Raw genomic sequence first — 25866 nt, 5'->3', positions numbered from 1 at the left:
AACTTTAACATTTAAAACATAAAGGACAAAAAACAGACAGTTTGGCAATAAGAGACGTTATAAAACTACATTAATTGCCTGTCAAACAATGATCATCCAAAAATTTGGGAAATGCATTTTATTTATACTGTTATTTTTTTTTTTCAAAAAACTTTTAGGGGGGCAAGTTCATGATTCGGAGGGGGGGGGCAGGTCCTCCCTGGCCCCTCCCTATCTACGCCAATGGTCATTTTGGGAAAATAATTTTACAGCAAACATAAACCGGAATAATAAATACAATGTGGTACGCTTCAAGAATGCGTTATAAATAGCCACTGGATGGCCATCAATAAGTATTTAGATTCCCATACTAGCTATGAAGATGCATTGAAGAGTGCGGTCAAAGTCACCCCTAGGCCCAATGTCACTCCACACGGTGGTAACTTGTATCATCAAATTAAAGAACAAATAAATTCAAGATACGTCTCCAAAGACACCAACCCGATAAAATGCACCTCTAAAGCGCTAGAGGTTTTGTCTGGTTAAATTCTGTTCCTGGCCCAGTGTGAAATGATACTGTCGTATGCCGTCTTAAAATCTATGAACTAGAGGATTTGCTGCACGGGAAACATCTGGCCCGTTGTCAAGCGGCCGTCCTTAAGACTCGCTTGACAACTTCCCATGATTTATTGCACGATTTCATACTCCAGTTTTTTGCCTTTATTGCAGATTGTTTGCGCCCAAACCAACGTGGTTTACGGCTTAAGCGACGAAGGTGAAGAAATCGGCCCTTAGAGAAAATAGAACGTTGCGTACCTCTAGGAAAAATTCCGTAGTAACCCTAGAGAATCTCTAGGGATTACTACGGAATTTTTCTAGAGGTTTTTCCAGGGATGGCTCAAAGAATTTCTCCAACGATTCCTCTAGGGGCTTTTCAAAAAATTGTTCAATAAAGGAGTTCCTCTTAGGGTAACTTATGATTAAATCCTTGGAGGAATGCATGAGGGAACCTTTAGAAGAATTTGAAAAGGTATTTTTGGAGGCCAATAACGAATCTTTAGAAAATTTCTCGGGTAATTCTTGAAGGATTACTTGGAAAAATCTGTGAAGTGATTCATGTAGCAATTTTCTTGGTGATATTCCTGGAAGCATTATTGAAGGAAAATCAAAGCATTTTTTTGTAGATTTCTCGGAAGAATTTCTTGCGGTACCTCAGAATAAATTTCTGGTGGAATCCCTGAAAAAATCGCCGAAATAATTTTTTTGGGAATCTCGAAGGTCGTCTACCTGGCGAAATTTCTGCAAGTATGCTTGGAGGTATTCTGCAGAAATCTCTGGAGAAACAACAGGAGTAATTCTTTAGGTTCCTTGGAGGAATTTCTGGATGAAGCCAGTAATTTTTGTTGAGATTTTCCTGGTGGAATCCTTGGAGGAGTCTTTGGTAAGCTCTATAGGAATTACTAGAGAAAACGTTTAAAGAAATCCTGAAGAAATCACTGCAGGAATCCCTGGAGCAGTCTCTTGGAATAATTGCTTGAAAAACTCCCGGAGAAATCCTTGGATAAATTCCTGGAGGGATCTCAGTAAAGATTATAATGAACGACTATAGAAGAATCACTGGAGAAACTCCTCGCAAAATGTCTAGAAAAATCTTTGTGTAGATTTCGTACAGACATACCTGAAATAGGTGATCAACCCAAGGGGGCAACCTGGGAGATCGAAGTGTGCTGTGATGCAAATCGGACGCGAAAATTTTTCTTCGCCGTCAAAACAGAAATTTTATTCTGCTAATTTATATTCAAATATTCATTGTTTAAATATAATTGTTATGTACGAGAAAAAAATAATAAAAATAGATGAAAGTGAAGTGAGTGACTTGTGTTCCTGATGCTGTGATTCAACTGGATTTGGCTGCCATGGTATCAGGACAAACCATATTTTTCCGTCCGGTGGGGACAGACATAATTACAACAAATCAATCCGGTGAGTTTGTTCCGTTATTATTATGCATAGAATCTTAGAATTAGTCTGATTATATGATGCTTCGAAACTTCTAGAATCGGTATTTTTTTCGTTTTCCGGGTGTTCGATAACGCATTTCAACATGTCAGTTGTCACGAAACTGATTTTTTTTTTGCTCGTTTTCACAGACAGTTTTTCGGTTTGCCCGTTCCGGTCAGTTTACTTTTAGAGAGCGCGTAGTGCTTGCAAGTTTTTTGTCCGCTTACATATTCGGAACGCGTTTTTATAGTTTTTGGTTTGTATTTTTTTTTCTTTTTTTTAAGAACTGTCCGATGACCCTGGAGGGATCGGTTCTGTTTTGTATTCAATACTGAGCAGAAAACTAATTGTCTCCAAAGTTAAATACACATGTTTTCTCTTTTGATTGCCGGCTATCAAAAGATTAAATTTAAAACAATTAAACTACAAATGCCCTGGGTCCATCGCCAGCTTCTCAGGCGAATCCAGACCTGACCTTATACCCCTCCCAAACCCCACCTCCGTAGCACTTATGAGGGCGTCGCTGAGTCGGTGGCCTCTCATTAAGTAAGTGCTACATCAACATTTCCTTCCCTTATCCCAAGTTACGGTAAAGATGGGCGTGGCCAGGAATAGCAATATTCTTGCGTTTGGTAATATTATTCAAGATTGGTTCAAGGTTTATTCCCCAGCCTTGTTCCTGAAGGCAGTCTTGATGAGATTATCAAACGAAACATTAATGTTGTTAGTATCCAATCTACGAAGTATACCGTAACTACGCTAACGCTAACGCTAACGCTAACGCTATTTCGTACAGACATACCTGAAATAATATTTTGAGGAATCTTTAAAGAAAAAGTTTAAAACATTCCTGGGGAAATTGTTGAAGTCATTCCTGGATCCTTGTCGGCACCGGTAAAATATCTAGTAACGATCAAAAGTTCTCCTTGGAGGAATCTCTGACGAAATCCCTCAAGGTGTGTTTCGTAGAACAACTTTATTACAAAAAAATACGTAAGTCTGAATCTTTGCCACAATAAAGTCTTGGTCTCTTGCGTTAATTTGCTGCAGAAACCAAAAAAAATCGGTCGGGGGTCTAGAGTATTTTTTTTTGTGTGATTTCGAGAGATGTGTTTATGTACATTGGGGCGGTTCAACATTCGAAAATGGTTGAGAATCCAATCTCCCATGTGTTCCTTATCATCCTCCATAAAAATAGTGTTCTGTGAAATTTTCAGCTTTCTCACCTTAAAGGTTGCCCAAAGACATAGTAGGTTTATATGGAAATTACTATGAAGAAATGTTGAGATATGTTCCAAACACGCTTGTACTGTAATGTAAGTACGAACTTATTATCCCATTGCACAATGGTCCAGTTAGCAAGTTTAGGCGGACATGAACTTTACGACGTCATTTTGTGGTTTTAGAGTATAGGTTGCTTCCCAGAAGTGTCTCTAAATTAGTTGTACTACAATTCGTACGAAAGGGATTTTTTTTTTCTGCACTAATCGCAATAGTGTCCTATACGCCAACTTTTTTATGTTATTAGATAGCAAGTTGGTATGTTCAGCAAAGTTGTAGCATATTTTAATACAAACAACTTTGAGGAACAAACTTTTTCTCTATCTCTTATACTTTCTGAGATAATTGACTTTATATATGAAAAAAATGAAGAAAATCATTTTTTCACTCATAAGTCATTTATTTACAAATTTTAGCAGCCTACTATGTTCTACAAAGTTTTTGGTAGTGCTATATTCTACAACTTTGGTGAATATACCACAGTTGTATTTCTTCTCGTTTTCTTATTGTCTTCTTCTTCTTCTTCTTCCTGACGTAACGTCCCAAAGAAGATTTTAATTTAAAATCATGCCGTATTAAAAGTCATAAATGGTAATATGTTGCAAGAGTTGAGAGGCATTCAATTTATTTATCTTGAGTCTTTGATTTATGTATAGCAGTGATTATTACAGTAGTTATAGTCGTATTGAAATCAGTCATAGTAACCATGTCAAAAAAATACAATTGCGATTGCTACTCACATCAGATCCAGTGATCTCACTGACAATTCGTCGAATCGCACAGAAGCATTCGGAATTGCACGAAGAAGCGCAAGAATTATTGAAAAAGTTTTGAAAATTATGCTTTTTAACAAATATAGTACACTCTACAAAATCTAAACAGGTGTTGATTATTTCATGCTGAATCTCGGCGGCCATGACTTTTGTGTGTTTCATAAAAAAGATGACTAATTAATGTGTTTTAATTGCAAATCACCCGTCATTGAAAAAAGTTTTAAAAAATATATATAAACATAATATATTTACCAAATTTTACTCAAATACTCTTTAAGGGGTGTAAAGCCACGGTGTGACAGGTAGGTTCATTTTCAAGTGCATCCTTACGAGTTATTTACGAGTTATTTGGCCAAAGGGATTTGTTTCTTCAGCAATATCCTTCGGGTTTGAAGAATGCGTTTTCAATATGTGATGATAAGTTTCTACTTACATTACAGTACTATCGTGTTTGGAACATTTCTCAAAATTTTTCCGTAGTAATTTCCATGTTAACCTACATTTTCTTTGAACCACCTTTAAAATCATCACCTAAGAAGCTGAAAATTTCACATAACACTATTTTTATGGTAAGGATGCTAAGAAGCATATGGAAAATTGGATTTTCAAACAATTTTAAAATTTGAATCGCTCTAATGTACATATGTTTGGATGTATATATAAATGAATGTACGTTTGAATATCTGTAAGTAAATATTTAAGTATACTAGGAATTAGCGTTGGGCGATTTTGAATCGATGTTCCGAAAATCGATGTTTAATATTACAGAGATCACTCCATATTTTTTTCTTTATTGGATCACCCAGGGATCTCTAGGGATTACTCTAAGGATTTCTTCATAAAATTTGTCCAGAGGTTCTTCCAGGGATGGCTCAAAAAATTTCTCCAGTGACAGTGATTCCTCCAGAAATTTATCTAAGGGCTTTTCAAAAACTTTTTCAATAAAGGAGTTCCTCATAGGGTAACTTCTGATTAATGAGGGAACTTATAGAAGAATTTGAACAGGAATTTTTGGAGGCCAATAACGAATCTCTGGAAAATTTCTCGGGTAATTCTTGGAGGATTACGTGGAAAAATGTTTGTAGTGATTCATGTAGCGATTTTCTTGGAGATATTCCTGGAAGCATTATGGAAGGAAAATCGAAGCATTTTTGGAAGAATTCTCAGAGGAATTTCTTGCGGAACCTTAGAAGAAATTCCTGGTGTAATCCCTGAATAAATCATCGAAATAATTCCTTGAGGAATCTCGGGAGGTCTACCTGGGAAAATTTCTGCAAGTATGATTGATGGTATTCTGCAAAATCTCTTAAGAAATAACAGGAGTAATTCCTTAGGTTTCTTGGAGGAATTCCTGGATAAAGCCAGTATTTTTTGTAGAGATTTTCCTGGTGGAATCCTTGGAGGAATCTTTGGTGAGCTCTATAGGAATAACGAGAGAAAACGATTGAAGAAATCCTGAAGAAATCTCTACAGGGATCCCTGGAGCAGTCCCTGGAATAATTGCTTGAAAAATTCCCGGAGAAATCCTTAGAGAAATTCCTGGAGGGATCTCAGTAAAGATTATAATGAAGGACTATAGAAGAACCCCTGGAGAAACTCCTCGCAAAATGTCTAGAACAATCTTTGTATTGATTTCGTGCAGAAATCCCTGGAATAATATTATAAGAAATCCCTAAATAAGAACCTTAAAAAATTCCTGGGGAAATTGTTGAAGGTATTCCTGGAGCCTTGTCGGCACCGGTAAAAAAATTCTAGTAACGATCAAAAGTTCTCCTTGGAGGAATTCTCGGAGGAATCTCTGTTGGAATCCCTACACGCAACCGGTACCTGTAAGATTTCAATACAATTCTGCATGATTCTAATACAATAATTGTATTAGATTCTTGCATTTACAGAAATTGTAATGGTCGTCAATACAAAGCATTGTATAACGAAGAACATGGAAAGAAGCAAAAGAAAACAAAAAAAAAATACACATGTGTCCGCGCCGAGTTCGAGATGCATGGGAACAGTTTGGCTGCGTCATGGCTTTAATGGCTGTGGAATTAGTTTACACTAATACAAAACAATTTCCCGTCGTGGTCTGGAATCAAAACCGGGAGTCTGAGTCTTAATATCAATCAGGAAACGCGCGCCAGCCAACACAGCTAAATCAGTAGCTGTATGAGATCATGGTTGAAGACTATTATAAACAACACCCGGCTGCTGTTGGCGAAACCGGAGAGTGGAAGTAACTACAGTCAGGTCTCCTAACAGACACACGGTTGAGGAGCGTAATAAAAATCCGCGTTATCCAAGATTTCATCTATTTGGGAATATTGTCAGATATCTGATATGCGTTAAAAGATAGTCCAGTTCTGTCTTCGGCAATGTTTTAGTATACAGTACGACCTACATTGAAGAGTTGAGGACCTTTCTTTTAACGGCGAAATTGGCCAGCCCTTTTTTGATTTGATTAATAATACTCGGCTAAGGAAGGCAGTTTATAAAATCATCAATTAACCCCTCTACCTGCAGGTTTTTTTTTATCGCAAAAAATACATTCAAATCGTTATAACTTTTTTGTTTCTCAAAATTTTTGCACCATTTTTTCACAAGTTTTCAAAAAACTCTTCTTGCTCAAGAATCCGTGTCGAAATTGATCATTGGTGATCTGGTTTTAGAGATATTCCGATGTTTCTTGGGGGACCGACATTTTCCATATAAAATGTCTTTGGCGGCCATTTTGTTTTTGATCAATTTATCAACAAAATAAAATGTGTGCTATATAATGCCAGGTAATAAGGAGCTACTCTGAAAAAATCATGCAAATCAACTAAGAATTCTTGGAGATATCCGACAATTACGATATGATTTTTTTTGAAGTTTTTAGATCTTTATTTGGCCAGCGTGGTTCCAGAAACCTAAATGCTCATTACTTAAAGACGGCTGCACCAAATTGCTTCATTTTTTCACAACAAACTCTCATTAATGTATTGTTCCGAAGAGTGAATAACCGAATACGATTTAAATTCTGTAGCCTGAGAAACAAACGGGGGTTCTGGTTACGGGTCGGTCCCCCAAGGAAATTTGGATTATCTTCAAAATCAGATGACCAATGATCAATATCGACACAGATCCTAAAACTAGAAGATTTTTTTGAGAACTTGTGAAAAAATAGTGCAAAAATATTGAAAAACAAAAAAGTTATAACGATTTGAATTTGAATTTTTCGGTAAAAATGAAGCTTTCGGTAGAGCGGTTAACAATGTGTTGTAAAATTTAAATTTGCAATGACAGTTCCATAACTTTGTAGCTCTTTGCTTTGCTCATTCTAAGAATTTATAACTGTGGGCTAATGTGGTTTCTCAATCAAATCAAAATTTTCTATGTCTTTATTTACAAGTTTGTCGAATAAACTTTCTCTGACATTTTTGCGGAACCTCCATCCATCCCCTGGGATGCCAATTTTTTTATTTTGGAACATTTGAAAGATTTTGGAAATCTTGCCTGGAAAAAATCTGCGACTAATATGGCGCATATGGATAAGAAGAATTAAGAATTCATTACAAAATTATGTCTAGATCTTCTGGAGCTCGGAGAATCTAGAGCTATTATCGGAATTATACATCAATCAGAATCTTTGAAGACTCATACTAGGTTTAGGAGAAATGAACATATATGTGGTAACCAGTTGACTTCGCTCAAGGGTAGTGTAAGAGAGTGGATCTGCAACCAAACGACATGTCATACTTACGTAGTGATCTTCATCGCCAACGTATACAACACCATTGTGTAAGTACGGCGTGGCACGGCCTGTCAGCAACAAAGTGACTATATTTAGTGATCCTTCTTCATACGGACCCATTAAATGTGCTCCCTTTGGTGCGTCTAAATCATTTCTAAGATTTTCCATGCCACGCGTCACAACGGCGCTGTACAGTAGCAGTAGGGCCCCGGGACCTGGATTCTCGGTGAACTGTGAAATATAAGGTAGACAGAGACACTCGGTAAGCAAAGTTCGGAGGATGTCGAACGCGGCCAGCTCACGTAGGGCAGGTAACGCTTGGCGAAGATCTGCATCTCATCCAGCGTGGTGAACTCGAAGAAGAACAGCTTCTCCGTAACGTTATCCTGGAAGTACACGTGGCTGTGCGGAATGTGCGATGCTTCACCCGGTAGAGCGAAAATTGCCTTGGTTTTTTCACCAATGTTCCATAGGATATCCGAGATAGCTAGATATAGAGCTTGTGCCTGTTCGGCCTCGGTAGGCTTCAACAGTTCCTCGAGTGGCACAGACTTATCTCTAGGCTTAACGTCGAATATGAAATGCTTGATGATGAATGCCTGCAGCACCGATTGCATTCCCCGGGTGGCATTGCGTGGCGTTCGCAGTCCGTAGGGATATTCCTGAAAGGTTAAGGGAAAGGAGATGTGAGTGGTGCCGCGCCTGAGGATCGATTCAGCACAAAAAGTGATGCCGGGGGGCGTACTCCGTTTGCGGCACCGAAGTTGATTCCGGTACGGGTCCATTCGCCTCGGGGAGGGCTGGCGGCTGAACCGAATACTGTTTGACGCAATTCCTGGAAAGATGGAATCAATTACAGTATGATTAGTATCTTATGAAGGCAATGGTTAATTTATTTATCATTCAATAATACAGGACAGGAACAACATCAATTTGAGGTCGTTGAATTTATTGCCGTTTTCAGAAATGTCAAAGCACGTCTGATTTTTGTGATATTGACTGTTTAAAAAGCGTTATTTGTCGATTTCAATCAATTTTATGCAAACAATATTTGCATATTGATTTATGTGCCTGTTGTATACCTTAAATGTGGTCCACTTTAGGGGTGCAGTTCTACTAGGGAATTTCCATGATTCACTTTGGCATGGGGGGTTTCTCGGCCGAATTGTCTAAAACTTTGCAATAAGATGCATTTCAATACGACGCAAATTGTGGCCAGTAGCTTTCAAAGAACCCCACTGTCGAAGTGAATCAAGAGTGCCAAGAATAGGATCCGGCTCCCTATCTCTGTTAAAGTACAATGGTTTGTCAAAAGGACACGAATAAAATAGCTTTTAGTTTGATCTACAACTTGAAACATTGCGGATGTCTTTATTTAACAGCTATCACACTGAGCTTTATTAAATTTATAGTTGGTTTAATCTTCAAACATAGTTCCGTTATCATAACATATCCTCACTGTGATATTTGGGACGGTCAATATAAAACGTCTGATGAGTTAGCCAGCCGTAATTCAAGTGAGTTTATTGTTTCTTATTGTAGATGAGCTCATCATTAATTAATTAGTGTTAGTGTACAATTCAGTTCTGTGCTTTATTGCCATATTCTTAAAATCTTCCATTTTGTATGCAAGATATTCCTATGCAGCAAGTGTGGATTCTTCGTACACTAAATTATATATTACACTTACATTTTAAATCTTGTTCAATCTAAATAAACTGATATAAAAGCACTTACTAAAGAAAGAAATCAATTTTCAATACATTCCTAAGTATTAAGGTACTTTTCGACGTTTTGGAAAAGTGTTCTATCATGCCATATAAAACAAAGAAAGATTTGGGTATTGAGGCAGCAAGAATGTTTGAAAATTAGATGAAACTGAAAAATAGTTTTATGATGTATTGATTTATCAAGAAGATTAATATATCTTAGCTTTAATTTCATTTAGCCCTTATAGTCTAAACGGAATGGGGTGTACATTGTTAGGTACTGTTAAACGGGGTAACTTGCAACAGGGGTGAAATTTGCAACACTTCGACATGTAATCGAATTGTCGTTTCGTTCAGCATTGATTTAAATTATTATGATTTATTCCGCGATTTATTGACCTTAGGTATACAACAGAAGAATTTGGTGAGGGTTTGGGTATTGTTTCTTTTTTGGTTGGTATGCTGGAGGTGAATATCATATTACACGTTGGATTGTATGAAACTAATGCTGAAAAACGTTCCTCGTTCCACACAAACGGTAGAAATATGTCATTCGAGGCATATGCTATCTGTTGCAGTATTTAGTAGTGTAAAAATAGACAATATAAAAGTTTTGATAATTTGATTGTTAAAAACTATGTTGGACGCAAAAAATGAGTCGTCAATGGGATCGCTTCACAGGGGCCAGAATCCAACCAATCGATCAATTCTGGGGTTTCCTGGTCAAGGCGAACTACATCACCATCAACACTTCGTTTTCTCATTTCCAATGCTGCACCGAATCAACCAATTGCATAATCACCAGAGATCTTCGCTCTTTTCTGTCAAGCCTTTCGACGATCTATTTACCCTTTCTTTCTCCTTTTATGACAGCTGATCGGTGACGGATACTCCAAGGACGATTTGTTTTGATTGATTGTGACAACGAAAATTGGATGCTGTATAATTAAGTTGAATTAGTGTAATATAGTGATATTTGTTTGAATAAAAGTGCGTGAATTGTTTAGTAAAATTATTATTGTGAGACTGATCAATTTGAAGCTCCTGTGACCTCTACTATCTCTGGGAATTCTACCTCCGGCTAAACTCGTTTCGTTGCTGCTCGCTGTGCTCTCGACTTGTGGTTCTTCGAGCCGGATAGCGTCAAAACTCCGCTAGTCCGACAGTCCTGCGCCTGTGAGTTACTAAGCTACCGCCATTGTGAAGCTGCTGGTGAATCCCAGAAAGTTCCATCGCGGAACCGCCATCTTTGGGATTAACCGTTCCGACGAAGACGCACTCCTTCCGGAACCGTTTCAGACCCGTACACTATATTACACTAATTCAACTTAACTTTATTTCAACTAATTCACAAAATAATTTCAATAATTGACTTTAAAGAATTTCTCGGAGTGTTCAACGATCCACTTCTTGTGATGGCGCCGAGATGGAGCTTTGCGGCAAGAAAGAGAGCGATATTCGTTGCTCGTTCTCCTTTTATAGAAGGGTGTCCCGGGAGATGGTTGAACGCCATGATAAACTTCCAATACTCATTTAGGCCTTTATCCCTGGGCTTGGGATTATATTTTCCAGGGAGCGATGAATTTTGATAATTGTTCGCTGTTGTTAGTAGTTTTGATTAGATGTTGGGTAAATTTCAAAGCAATGGCAACCTTTTTATTACAAAATTTAGATTTTATCTTCTGACCTTAAGATTCTGGTTAAACTACTGTACTATGCAGTTGGGTTGCACTAGGCTATCACTCATCAAAATTACTTTCACTTCGGGAAAATATAATTTCAAGATGGCGAGAAGATTACGAACTGAGGGTGGGTTAGGAGCACAATCAGACCCTTGAATGTGCAATGTGGGGTAGTAATTGGGAATGCCATTGACGGTTTGTAATCTTCTACGAGGTTTTCGAAAACCAACAGGGCGCGTGCACCGGGTTGCGGATAGGAGCAAAGGGAGATCAATAGCATCTACCTAAAATAATAGAGCAAAAAGCCGTTCCATGATTAGGTAATGTTAAGCGATCTTCTATGGTGTTCTAGTACTATAAAATTCTTCACTCACTGGGAATTCTGGCCTTGATAATATCAATAGTGATAAAAACAAAATAATACCTAATACTTAATAAAAACAATGTAGCTTCAATGTAGTAATAAATGAAATAAAATTAATTTTCTATACTTGACAAGGTTTTGAAGACAATCAATGAGTGAAAGAACTACCTATTAGAATAGCCACATCAGCTAAGTCTATACATATACAAATGTTGGTCATAGGGTCATGGCGAGCATTCGATATGTATGTCTATGACTGATTCTGATCTAATAGGGGCACTAGAAGACCACGCGGACAATTTCGAAACAAATTATTTTTATACATCGGTCTTACGTTCCGAAAGGCTCAGCTATGCTGCAAAGTAATTTTATAAGTTATTCATTACTGCTGTTTAATTGTTTATAATTCTAACAAAACTACATAATTAACTCATTACTAATCACTGTTCTTATATTCTCTTTTTCTTTCCTTCTTATCTGTTGCATGATTATGAGCATCACTAATATAATGCATGAGCATGCACAATAAGAATAATTTCAGGATTGAAAGCAGTACATGGACATCTGGATAGAATAGCTTCGAAAAGGGCGCTCAAAATATAATATTTCTGGTCAGGGAAGTATTTCATCAAGGGTATGTAAAATTTTTCCATTATTAACAATTATTATTCCAGATCACACAAACAAATGAACTAATATCAAATATTTTTAAAATATTTTTATATAAATCAGCATCGTCAATCAGTGTAAAAACAGATAAAGTTTGTAAAGTTATCACCATCGATTAAATTGCGCTCTGTATAGTAATGTTCAATCAGTATCAAAATCTCCTAAAGCGTCGCATTGTGCCATCAGCAGCCCTTAGCATCACTCTCATATTGTTATTATTTTGTTGTTTATAAAATTTCTAGAAAGCGATCAGCATATTCTTTCTTACTTGTACAATGGCCGATCTATTTGGAATGTTAATAAGTCAAATCAAACTTCAAAACTCAAATTAAATTGCTTTCAGCACATTTACATTTTGCAGCATTAATCGCATTACTGTGTCAAGTCTTCTCCATTCCCTATACCCTACCCCAACCCTTCTTATCCTTTCCGATGGTGTTCAAGTGGTCCGCATAGACTATTACGGCCATTACCTATCCCTTACCCCGGCTTTGGACTGACTTGCGCTCTCATTGCCCCACCAAACGCTGCAAAATGAAAATGAAAATGAAAATGAAAATGAAAATACTCATTTAGGCCTTTATCGCTGTGGATGAACTAGGGATATCTCCGAAACTGATTGCACGACTGACGTATAGGCGGCGCACAACTCCTTTTCGTGTCATGCAGAGTATACACGAACAGACTATAAAAATTCAAAATCGTTCTTGACTACCCCTGTGGGGTAACTTGCAAAAGAAATTTCAACACAGACAAACAGACGTAACACTTAGAACAAATCTCGATCAAAATCATAGTCACGCGGACATGTACGCCCAATGCTAAAATCAGCGTGTTTGGTCGACGGGCCAACAGTTGGCGGTAGTGTGTAAACGTCAAACACGAACAAAAACGAAGCAAGCGCTGCGGGTGGCGGATTGGCAACCTAACATATTTTTGAATCGACCGTTAAAAAGGTGGTCGATGGACAATGATGAGTGTGTGACGTCTGTTTGTCTGTGATTTCAATCTCAATTGTTTGATAATTCTTACCGTTCGTCATCGAAAACACATTTAAAGGCAAAATTGAACATATACTTGTTCAGACACATTTAATTTTTTGTACCTCAATCAGTTCAATACATGTTTGGTACTAAATATTGGAAAACTTACACGAATCACAATATTATAAGATTTAGGGTAGGTGTACCAGTTATGGCCATAGTGGTTCCCTATTTTGTCATGCGTGATAATTTGAATGTCTCAACATTTTTAAAAGTTTTTTTTGTGTTTTAGCAGTAAGATTAACGATATATCTTGATGTTAAAACATTCAAAAATATTAAAAATGTGAAAGTTATCCGAATTTCGCATATGGCCAAATAGGGAACCACTATGTCCATAACTGGTACACTTTCCCTAGTTTTATTTTCTTCAAAAATATAATGAACGTACATGAAATTTCCGAAATCTAAATTTTTTTTGTTGCCAGATGTCTTAGAAATGCATGAAACGTCGAGATCTGGTTTTATTTGGATTTTTTTTTTTTTTTGAAAAAATCGTTCTTTTGGGACTTAGTAAATTTTTGAGTTGGGGGAGTGAATTGAATTTGAAATGAACGATTTGAATTCAATTGCTGAGAAATTCAAGGCAATAGTATTGAAACACATCCTATATCATTGTTGGCCACTGAAAGCATATTATATGTGATATTTCATTAGGGTGGTTCATTTACTTTCCATTAGAGTGGTCCTTTTTGTTAAAAAATAAAAATAAATAAAAAATATAATTTTAATTGAGTATTGAAGACAATAGTATTGGAACATCTCTCACATCATCGTAAGCCATTTTCTACATTTAATATGTGGTATTTTATAAGGGTGGTTCACTTATTTTCCATTGGTGTTTGCCGAAAAATAAAATAAAAATCAAGAAATTTTGAATTTGATCCTTTTTTTAGCACATTAGTATTTTAACACCTCTTTTATAATCGTAGGCCATTGTCTTCATTTTTGTTTAGAGAGGCTTCAAATTCCTCTGACTTCATGCGCCTCTAGTTCCATTTGATATGCAACATCATCGTAGGACACTGTTAACATATTTCATTAGGGAGTTTCTCTCATTTTCCATTAGGGTGCATCATTTTTCGTATAGTTTGAAACCATGATTTCTCGCAAAAGTCTCGTCCTCTTTCCTTAATTATGGTGTCATTGTAAAAATTTCAACCTTAATATCTACAGACCGAAAGATTATGGTGTGAACTAATACATAATATTTGCGTAATGTTCGACGAAAAATGTAAAGGTAACTTAGTTAACAACAAAAGAGTTTTCTAGAAAGCCTCTCATTGTTAGAAAGGTCCTTTTGAAAAGTTTTGCGTGATTTTCATTCGGAATGCAACACTTCACTAAGCTGAACCAGTTCGGAGTCCTCGTCTCATACAAAATCCGCTTGCAACATCGTGATTTCTGATTCACCCATCTCAGAGATCAAGCATTGAGCCTCAGTGACCTTTCCAATTCAGTTTTGCACCATCTGTGCAAGCTCAGATAAAAAAAATCAGAGTGATTGGTGAGAAGGCTCTGAACTTTAACCCCGGGGCCCTTAAGATGGGGAACTGTTAGATTTTACAATGGTTGTAGTAGCAATAAGGTAAGCAACGAAAGGGAGAGGAAAGGAATTGTGATATTAAAAAAATATCATGTTGGTTGGGCAACGTATTTTTGTTTCGGGAATGAAGGAGTCCAAGGCTGAGAATCTCTTTTGAAAACATAAACTAAACAATTTTGTTGCCCTTCATCGTCGCCCATCAAGCTATTGTCATAATTTGAATACGTCAAAAACTATTTCATTCCTTTTTAATCTGTATTTTGATTATGGCAGTTAGAGTTGTGCTTCACTGAATTCACTGATTATTGTTATTGGAACGTTTTATTTTAACTATTCAAAAGAAACCCTTAATGAAAATGTTTTAACGAAGAGTTGCATGCCAATAAAGAATCATGATTCAAAACTATACAAACAAAGTTGATTTGTTAGATCTGTTGAGAATATTTTTTTTCAATTTACAAATTAAATTATCACCCTTATGCAAAACTGAGGACAATAGCCCTAATGAAATATCACAAATTATATGTTAACAGTGGCCTACTATGACATAGGAGATGTTTAATTACTCTTGTATTTACTATTCCATTCAAATTTTCATTTTTTTTAAAGGACCACCGTAATAGAATATAAGTGAGCCTTCCCAATGAAGTATCACGAATCTAATGAAGGAAATGGCCTACGACGATGAAAGGGGTGATAAAATACTATTGTTTTTAATATCCCATTCAAATTATGATTTTTCGACAGAAAGGCCCACCCTAATGGAAAATTAGTGAACCACCCTTATAAAATACTACATATTAAATGTAGAAAATGGCTTACGATAATGTGAGAGATGTTCCAATACTATTGTCTTCAATATTCAATTAAAATTCATTTTTTTTAAATTTTTCAACAAAAAGGACCACCCTAATAAAAAGTAAATGAACCACCCTAATGAAATATCACATATAATATGCTTTCAGTGGCCAACAATGATATAGGGTACGTTTCAATACTATTGCCTTGAATTTCTCAGCAATTGAATTCAAATCGTTCATTTCAAATTCAATTCATTCCTCCAACTCAAAAATTAAGTCCCAAAAAGTCGATTTTTTCAAAAAAAAAAAAAAAAATACCAAATAACACCAGATCTCGACGTTTCATGCATTTCTAAGACATCCAGCACCAAAAAAAAAAAATCGATTTCGGAAATTTCATGTACCCCCTTGGGAGATTTTTCATGGGTCAAAAAAGTCAAACTTTGACCGCTTTGGGGGTCCACTTAACGAAGGCCGATTGAGCTCAAATTTTGCATGGGGACTTTTTTCGAGGAGACAAAAGTTTTGAGCACTACCATTTTTTGAAATTCGATGGCAAAATTATCCCATACATTCCATTGGCACCCTAAATTGTGTGGGACAAAATTTAGATTCCCGCTCCAGTCCACTTTTTGGATTGCATTTAGGTCCCATAACAACTGTGCAAAATTTCAGCTCGATCGGAGAAACTATATTTTAGCGCCAGCCGTTCAAAGTTTTTATGGGATGTACTATGGGAAAATTTTCTTTTCCAAATAAAAAGCGGCAGAGGTCGCCCATTGTCCTCTATAAAAATTCTGAACACAGACCACGATAGGTATTTTTGCGATGAAGAATATTACGTTTGTCTTGATTCTGTCGCTCGTCCTGCAGGAACATAAAATCAAATCAAAAGACCGCGCACTACTACAGAATAGAAAGCATTTCTCGTAAAACTGATAAACCTAAATGAGTCTTCACATTAACAATCTAATTTTAAGTGTAATGTGTAAACTTCTAGCTCATGAATCAATGCAAATAATAAATAATGTCTGTTGAAATGCTTGTAGCATGTTTATTTCGAAGCCTTTTAGTAATTGTTCCAATTTTCCATTATTGTCTCTTTTAAAATTTTTACTAATATGGTGCTTTGATTCAGCATGTATCTCCCAAAATTTTACCAAGTGAGTCACGCGTTTTGGCACCCTCTATGGCTTGCGCTCTTGGCGGGTGCCAACCTGACCAACCGCACGCTACGACGCTGTGTTTCGTCGACAAAAGTGTTCGGCAGATTAAGGGCCATCTGGCAGTAACAAATCCGATTTGAAATTTATATGTAAGATGACGCTCACTACTAATAAATTCTCTCCAATCTTCTGTATGCGTGTCCGATTATTTTGTAGGCTTCAAACCCGTCCCGAATCCGGAACCCGAAAAATTTTAAATTTTCAAATCCGAACCCGACCCGAGCCCATCGGGTCTCTAGTTACTAGTGACATTATCAGAGTTTTTCTCTATTTCAAGAACCTCAATCTACCTCAAAGGGATGTTGGGTTAAATTTTGTTTGTTTGGTGGTGCTGCCGAATTTAGGAATAGGAGTTTAGCAGGAATCATACAATAGAAAAAATCTTACCATCGATTTTTTTCTCAATTTGCAGGTACATTTTGGCAGATATATTTACTGTAAACATATCCTTCTAACGTTCTTTTTCTCTTAAATCGATTGCCCTTGATCTGTTGATAACTTTGCCGAAGACAGATGCCTTCTATCTTTTCTGGATCTCGAGATATATAAATTTGATGAAAATTTGTTACTAGCGCCACTTAGCGGATCCAATCCATTTTTTTTTTCAATAACACAAACTTTCTAGCTTATCAGGACCTCGAGATATAGAAAATTCTAGAAAATTTGTTACAAGCGTCACCTAACGGATGAATTCCCAATAAAATTCGTACTGCCAGATAGCCCTTGATCTGCCTAAGATTGAAGGAAATTTTTCATTAGTGCCACCTAGCGGACAAATTTCCAATCAGGTTTGTAACTTTCAGATAGCCTTTGATCAGCTTAACAGCTTTGCGAATGCACCAACTTTAAAGTCTATCAGGATTTTAAGATATAGAAGATTGAAGGAAAAGTTTTACAAGCGCCATCTAGCAAATAAATTCTCAATTAAGTTTGTTACTGCAAGATCGCTACACACTGGGAGAGAATCTAAAAATGATTCTTTCAATGAGACCGATGTTTTGAGATAAATCCTGTTTATAGAGTTATTTACATAAATGGCTCATAAGCTAATACGGTCAAATGGAAGTTTAAGTGTATGGTTTCTTCGGAAAATTGTATGATGAAGGTAATTGCTGAAGGAGTAATATTTCCAATGTCTTCTATTTTTGGAATATAGTAATTGTTTTAAGAAATTGTGCTAAATGTTTGAGTATTGTTTATATATTTTTCAATTAAAATACCATAAATTGACTATGACTATGTCATTTATTGGCGGCATAAAGCAAGACTGGTAAAAAGTTGAAGTTAGAAATAAAATTTAGTTTGATTTTTTAGAGACGATTTCCAAAAACAGGGATATTGCGTATAGGCCGTTCTTGCGATCGGGCAAGATCGGTCAGGTGTTTTTATCGCCATCCACTTACGTAAGGTCAGAGCATTGTTGTCTATTTTTTCAGACTGTTACTGCATAATAATTTCCCTGAATAGCTCAAACCGAAAAATTTCAGGCACTCAGAATTGTCATAACTTTATACATTCTAGGGTGGTGAACATACTGGTCTTTTGATATGCGTCCTTCCTTATTTGATTGGCGATTCTTTGGAGTTTCCTCATCGTCATCATTTTTGGCCAATATTTTAGTAGCAAGATGGAGGTATTTGGTAATCCTGAACTATACACAGGATTACCAAATACCTCCATCTTGCCACTGAAATCTATTAAAGTATCTATTCCATTTATTTGAGCTACATCGCTTTTCGGGGAAACGGGTCCTTCGGGGCACAGTAACACAATCGCATAATACAACATATTTGTGAGCCCGTAATGAACAGTAGATAATAATCATATAAAAAATGGATGTCATTAAGTCTGATTGAATCACTCATTGCACATGAACCTTCTTCCTTTTGGCATTACGTCCTCACTATGAGCACTTCCACAGTTATTAACTGAGAGCTTTCTTTGCAAAAGTTGTCATTTTTCGCATTCGTATATCGTGTGGCAAGAACGATGATACTCTATGCCCAGAGAAGTCAAGGAAATTTCCATTACGAAAAGATTCTGGACCGATCGGGAATCGAACCCAGACACCTTCAGAATGGCTTAGCTTTGTAGCCGCGAACTCTAACTGCTCGGATAGAGACAATCCACGGTGTGCTGGAACAAACATATTATCGAACTTTCATGAACCTCATATCTTTTTTCACTAAAAGTTGGCCTTGGTAGTCAGAAAAAGCTTGCGGCATATTAAAAAATCTTTCATCGGCAAAAAATTGAAAAAAGTCGATTTTAATATTTTTAACCTTTCCCCATATATGGGCTCATGAGGAATATTAGAGTTATACTAATTTTGATGAATTTCAACGGATAAAAACCAATTTGACATATCTTGAACATAGGGGACGGACCTGGTGTAGTGGTTAGAACACTCGCCTCTCTCGCCGAGGACCTGGGATCGAATCCCATCCCCGACATAGTCACTAAAGTTTCAGTGATGACTTCCTTCGGAAGGGAAGTAAAGCCGTTGGTCCCGAGATGAACTAGCCTAGGGCTAAAAATCTCGTTAATAAAACAAAAAAAATATCTTGAACATAAAATAATTATCAGACATTTCAAATTGAGCATAATTTCTTCATACAATCACACAATATGACCAGCTCATCGTGGTATGCCGTTTTTCATCGACTTCAGTTATGTACATAACCTTATAAAAAATTAGAGTAAACATACTACAAATCTAAGCATGCTAAATAATTTAAATCATTGGAATTCTTTATTGTGTATGAAACTTAAAGATAATAGAATTGTAAATATAATTAAACAATTATATAAAGCTAAAAATAAAGAGCATTACTCTGTTTTGATCTTGTATAGCATTTTCACTCTTACTGGCCTCGTTGTTTAAAATTTTCATGAAAGAGTGAAAGATAAAGAAAGACTTTTACGTAGAGCTCTATGCGATATATTTACATCCAAAATTAGAGCTTATACATTTTTTTTTTGTAAAATAACGTTACATATACAGAAAATGTAAGGTTTCGATACAGAAAATGTAAGATTTCAAACCAAAAAAATCTATGATAGCTTTACATTGGTTGGGTGCATTTTAAAGAATCTCACATCATTATCGTATCCTATGTAACATTCACCTACCTGAGCATGAGCATGAGCATGATTGACCGCCCGCATATGCTACTCCGTTATTGCCAAAACAGCTGTATTTACACAGGGAACCAACAGACGCTACTCGGGATCAGTAGCATCCTCAATGTGTAAGCACTGGTGCTCTCATTATTATAATAAACAATAACGGCGCCGGCTGCGTCCGAATGCAGGTCAATTTGGGGATAAGAGGGAAATGTTGACGTGTTACTTACTTTATGGAAGCCGAGGAGTCCTCTGCACTTCCACAAGTAAACACTGGGAGTTAGGATATGGGGGAGGGATTCGTTTTGGTAAACAATAAATATATAATTTGAAATGAATGCGCCTAACCAGATTCGCGATATTACTCGATAAACGAATTGAACGCCAAATAAGTGTTCGTCACTCGCCCTCATAGGAGCAAGCTACAAGATGAAAGGATCAAACACTACTAACGCGTTCCGCGACCGCGATTCCACAGTTCCACGCGAGCAACGCGCAACACGATTAATTCTGCCCTCATCATCCGCTCCCGAAGAAGCAAGCGTCAAGGTCGAAGGATCAAACAGAACTAGCGGACTGATTCACTTTTTTTCCGACCGACGCGCGACATGTTCGATCCTGCCCTCATCATCTGCTCCCGAAGAAGCAAGCGTCAAGCCCTATGTAACATTCACCTACCTGAAACTAAATACTTAAATTTATGTTTCATGTTCATGACATAATCTTGCTCTTATATTATGAAGCCATTCACTGTTAGTCGTGTTATGGTGAAACCCCTCTTAAAACTTTTGTGTATAAACTCATGAATAAAGGCTATATGCTGCAGTATGTAGCTCATGTGCTTCCATATCTAGGATATCATATTTTGATTGAGAAACTCTGTCGCATACGTCAAAATATGACAGACAATATAATCCATGGGTATGGAAACAAGACACCTGATGGAAAATACATTCATAATTTGTGACTTCTAAAGAAAACATTGATTTTCACCGCATTTTATCATTTTGTTGCTCATATTAGGCTTATTATTTAGAACTATTTTTTATGTTAAACACAGCAAATCAAGGCTTTCTTCTACAGAATTCCAAATCGTTAAGCCCCAAACACAATGTGAACGGCAGCACGGTACAACGGCAAAATGGCAAGCCCATCTAGATCTACACTTCACTCGTCAAGTCCTTGTTGAATCTGATTTAGTCGACATTGAGCCGTTTTTTCCGTTCTTGCTCTAATGCCGTTGCATTGTTTTTGACCCTTTAGTTCGGAAACGAAATATTTAAAATAGTTAAAACGATATGCTGAATGACTGTGGAAGTGCTCATGGAACAAGCAGTCTCTATCCCAGTTGGAACGTTTCACCAGAAAGAATACAATGTGCTTCTATGAATAGCTTACTATTCTGAAGGTCAAAGTGAAATTTATGGTTATATAAAATGCGGCATACCGCCATGGGCTGGTCATATTGTGCTAGTGTACTTAGGATTATTCATTCGTCCTCAAGGTATGTCAAATTGGTTTTTATCCGTTGAAATTCATCAAAATTAGTGTAACTCATATATTCTTCTATGAACCCATGTATGGAGAAAGGTCAAAAGTACAAAAATCGACTTTTTTCAATTTTTTGCCGATGAAAATTTTTTGAATATGCCGCAAGCTTTTTTTGACTACCAAGGCTAACTTTTAGTGAAAAAGATATAGAGTAAGGTGGGGCAAAAGTTCGACCTTAGTGGTATAATCAAAGTTTCCAGGAAAACAATAGCAGTTAAAACAAAACAAATACCATACAGTGAACCTACAACATATTGGCTATAAAATTGCTGAACAAAGTTGTGTCAAAATATTTACCCATTTTTAGTTATAACAGTTTCAAAATTGATTGTCTTATTCGAACTTTTGCCCCACCGGTGGGGCAAGAGTTCGAATCGAGTGTGGGGCAAAAGTTCACTGGCTAAAACACAAAATATCGATCGTTTTATGACAGGCATACTTTACACCAGCCGTTAACTTAAGTTGGACAAAAAATACACACTAAATTTTCATCAAAAAATTGCCCAAAACTGGGTTAATTGTAATATACTCAAAAATAGCAGTTTTTCGCAAAACTAAGTTGAAATGTAAAATTTTGGTGACAGTTTTCACACGATCAGACAAATTTAACTAAATTTAAAGATAATATGTGGGTTTTAGGTAATTTGCAAATTTTTCCGTGATTTTATACATGGGTCGAACTTTTACCCCGCTGATTCGAACTTTTGCCCCACTATGGGCCAAAAATTGTTTTCAAGCATTTATGCAAAAACTAATACACCTCAAAGCAACCTTATGGTAGGCCTAGAAACGCCCTTACATAAAATATTGAAAAAGATTTTATCTTCAATTGATTCCATGCAACGAAAGTTTGACCAAAAATTACAATATTCACGTCGAAAAACAACAAGTAGCTATAACTTTTCCAAATCTCAATCGATTTTTATGATATTTAAATTGAAAGTCTCTTACTTGAATAGCATTCGAACCACCATGACATTTATAAGAATTGTTTTGAATTGAGCTAGAAATCTTTAAAAGAAACTCTTACCCCACTCGAACTTTTGCCCCACTTTACTCTAAGGTTCATGCAAGTTCGATAATATGTGTGTTCCAGCACACCGTGCGGTCCTTATTGCACATGCATGAGATAGATAAATTATGAAATAGATTGTTCACGTGCTCGTGTGAGATTCGAATCCACGACTATTTATTTTTGGTGAGCGATTTAATTAAGAAAATTACGATTTTCGAGCTTAAATCAATTGGCTCAGTAGGTTAGTTGGATAAAGCGCTTTTCTGGCATACAAGAGTCATGGATTCAAACCCTTTGGAATGGTTCTCACATTTTCGCTACTAATTTGTTCATCTTTATCAAGCGCAATGAGTAAATTTATTTTATTACTATACGGTTTAGTTTACCGTACAACTCTACACGTATCTTTATCTATTTGAGATTTAGGGGATGGGCGAATCCCATCCCCGAGATAGTCACTTATGACACAAACGATATAATGACGACTTCCTTAGAAAGGGAAGCTAAGCCGTCCCGAGATGAACTAACCCAGGGTTGAAAATCTCGTTAATAAAGATAAAAGAAGAAGATCTATTTGAGATACAGTTTAGATATGCAAAAACTTGCATTGACACAGAAATTAAGAGTATCCCATCAATTGATATTTTTTCTACACTAAGCAACTGTTTCGATTTCGAAGAAGAAGGAATTTGCCATGTATTAGAAAATCATTCGTGCTAGTTTTTTTTGCCATGTTTTGAAACGCTCATCATATTTTCACAAAATTCGTTAGAATAAGCTAGAATGGCTTGTTTTTAGAATATAGTTAAATTTCAGCACATTGAAACATTGCATGAAAATATCGGGGTTTAAAGGTGAACTTTTTTGGGAAACTGAAAGTGACAGCTTCGAGTTTTTGGACATCAAGTTGGAGAAGTATCGACATACGTATTAAGGTCAAAATACGCTATAAATAAATGATTATAAAACGAAGCCAAACTTCAAATTTTGTAAGGGAAAGTAGACTTTATTGTTCTAAGCACTCGTTGACTTTTTTTTTGTATCGTATTGACAAAATATTTTGGAAAGCTATATCCAAAGTAGGCTGTGGTATTGATGGAGATGCTTTTCAAGTAATTGGTTTATTGATTCCTTTGTTTTTTTGTGGTCTTCCGTATTTCTTACACACCAAAAAAATCTTAGATTTACACGTAACGTTATTTTAGTTTCAATCATGTAAAGCCATCTCTCAATGATAAAACCTATAAACACATCTATCATATACAACATTGTTACCAAATTCCTTAATATTGAACGCGAAACGCCTTCTCTCAAAGAATGTTGCTTGCAAAACGGCTCGATTTACATGATTTTCCGCTGAAAATTCAATCATAAATAATGCACATGGAATGACACGCCGTCGATCCATTCATGTGCATTATTTTTGGCAGAATATTCAACGTGGAATCATGTAAACTGAGCGATCTTGTTTTCAATTTCACTCTCAAGATGCAAGAAAGCATGCAACATTTGCGAATGTTGGATGCAAGATCATGAAATGTTTCAGTTTACAAGCATTCCTGAATGCAATGAGGCAGTTTACATTATTTATCGTTTAATATCAAATGATAATTCGATTCACATGACAATCATGAAAGTTAACGTGCCATGTAAATTTAAGATTTTTTTGCTGTGTAGTTGAGCACAAACAATACATAGGCATATCAAAACCATAGAGTTAAATGAAAGATTAGGTTTGGGGGAATCGATTATAAAAAACACAGACTGATTGGAGAATTATTATCACTTACAGAAGCTTGGACATAATGGTAACTGACAGCACACTAGAGCACTTGAAAACAACAAACTAATGTTAAAATTATACGAATTAGCTGAAAGGCGTCAAATTTATTGCGTTAGATCAAAGCCAAACAATACACACGATCTTAACAGTAGCACCAGTATTGAGTAATGCTTGATAGTCCGAATTAGAACAGTGACCAAATTCAACCAGCTTCCCCTATCTTGCCTTTAGACTTTTTAAAATGTAGAGTAAGGTGGGGCAAAAGTTCGACCTTAGTGGTATAATCAAAGTTTCCAGGAAAACAATAGCAGTTAAAACAAAACAAATACCATCCAGTGAAACTTCAACATATTGGGTTTAATTTTGCTGAACAAACTTATGTCAAAATATTTACCCATTTTTAGTTATAACAGTTTCAAAATTGATTGTCTTATTCGAACTTTAGCCCCACCGGTGGGGCAAGAGTTCGAATCTAGTGTGGGGCAAAAGTTCGCAGGCTAAAACACAAAATATCGATCCTTTTATGACAGGCATACTTTACACCAGCCGTTAACTTAAGTTTGACGAAAAATACACACTAAATTTTCATCAAAAAATTGCCCAAAACTGGGTTAATTGTTATATCCAAAAATAGCAGTTTTTCGCAAAACTAAGTGGAAATGTAAAATTTTAGTGATATTTTTCACACGATCAGACAAATTTAACTTTATTTGAAGATAATATGTGGATTTTAGGCAATTTGCAAATTTTCCCGTGATTTTATACATGGGTCGAACTTTTGCCCCGCTATGGGCCAAAAATTGTTTTCAAGCATTTATGCAAAAACTAATACACCTCAAAGCTACCTTATGATAGGCCTAGAAACGCCCTTACATAAAATATTGAAAAAGATTTTATCTTCAATTGGTTCCATGCAACGAAAGTTTGACCAAATATTACAATATTCACGTCGAAAAACAACAAATAGCCATAACTTTTCCAAATCTCAATCGATTTTTATAATATTTGGATTCAAAGTCTCTTACTTGAATAGCATTCGAACCACCATGACATTTATAAGATTTGTTTTGAATTGAGCTAGAAATCTTAAAAGGAAACTCTTACCCCACTCGAACTTTTGCCCCACTTTACTCTATATTAGAATGTACTGCAATTTGAACTCAATATTCGTAATATACAATGACTAACTAAATCATTTGTTTAGAAGGGGGTTCGAAGCTAAGGGGTGTAAGTAACAAAAAGCTTTTTGAGAAAATCAACTTTGAGGTTTCTTTTCAGAAATTGTGCATTCTATACTAATGGGAGCCAAGATTTTTTCCACAATTCACTCAAAATCGACCAGAACGTCTGCACTCCTTTGGACCTCTCAGCTAAAAACAAGCAATTGACACGACTACATAAATTATTAAAAAAATATGCAATACGAGAAACGTTCATAGTCAATTTTATATAGATAATACATCCTGACCTGTTTGTTTTTTTGAATGATTTTTTTAATGATTAAGTTTATCAAAAAATATGCCCTGTAGTTTCCATAGTAATTTCTGGAAAAATGTTTGAAAGAGGTTAAGCGAAACAGGTCGATTAAGATA

General features: G+C 36.1%; 1 protein-coding gene across 2 annotated transcripts in view; it reads right to left on the bottom strand.

The window, feature by feature from the left end:
- The window catches only part of LOC5569669 (inactive ubiquitin carboxyl-terminal hydrolase MINDY-4B), a 35015-nt gene that overhangs the window by 6972 nt on the left and 2177 nt on the right, over nucleotides 1-25866 (bottom strand). The window contains exons 2-4 of one of the 2 annotated variants that reach the window (XM_021850665.1): nucleotides 8507-8596; nucleotides 8064-8423; nucleotides 7771-7992 (exon numbers count right to left, since the gene is read on the bottom strand). In XM_021850665.1, the coding sequence (XP_021706357.1) occupies nucleotides 7771-7992; nucleotides 8064-8423; nucleotides 8507-8596 (672 nt within the window). Of the gene's footprint in view, nucleotides 1-7770; nucleotides 7993-8063; nucleotides 8424-8482; nucleotides 8597-25866 lie in introns of both variants that reach the window. The other variant, XM_021850664.1, reaches the window with a different exon arrangement.

Source organism: Aedes aegypti, chromosome 3 (assembly GCF_002204515.2).
Source record: "Aedes aegypti strain LVP_AGWG chromosome 3, AaegL5.0 Primary Assembly, whole genome shotgun sequence".
Lineage (NCBI taxonomy): Eukaryota > Metazoa > Arthropoda > Insecta > Diptera > Culicidae > Aedes > Aedes aegypti.
The sequence above is the reverse complement of the archived record's forward strand: the minus strand, read 5'-3'. Positions and strand labels throughout refer to the sequence as shown.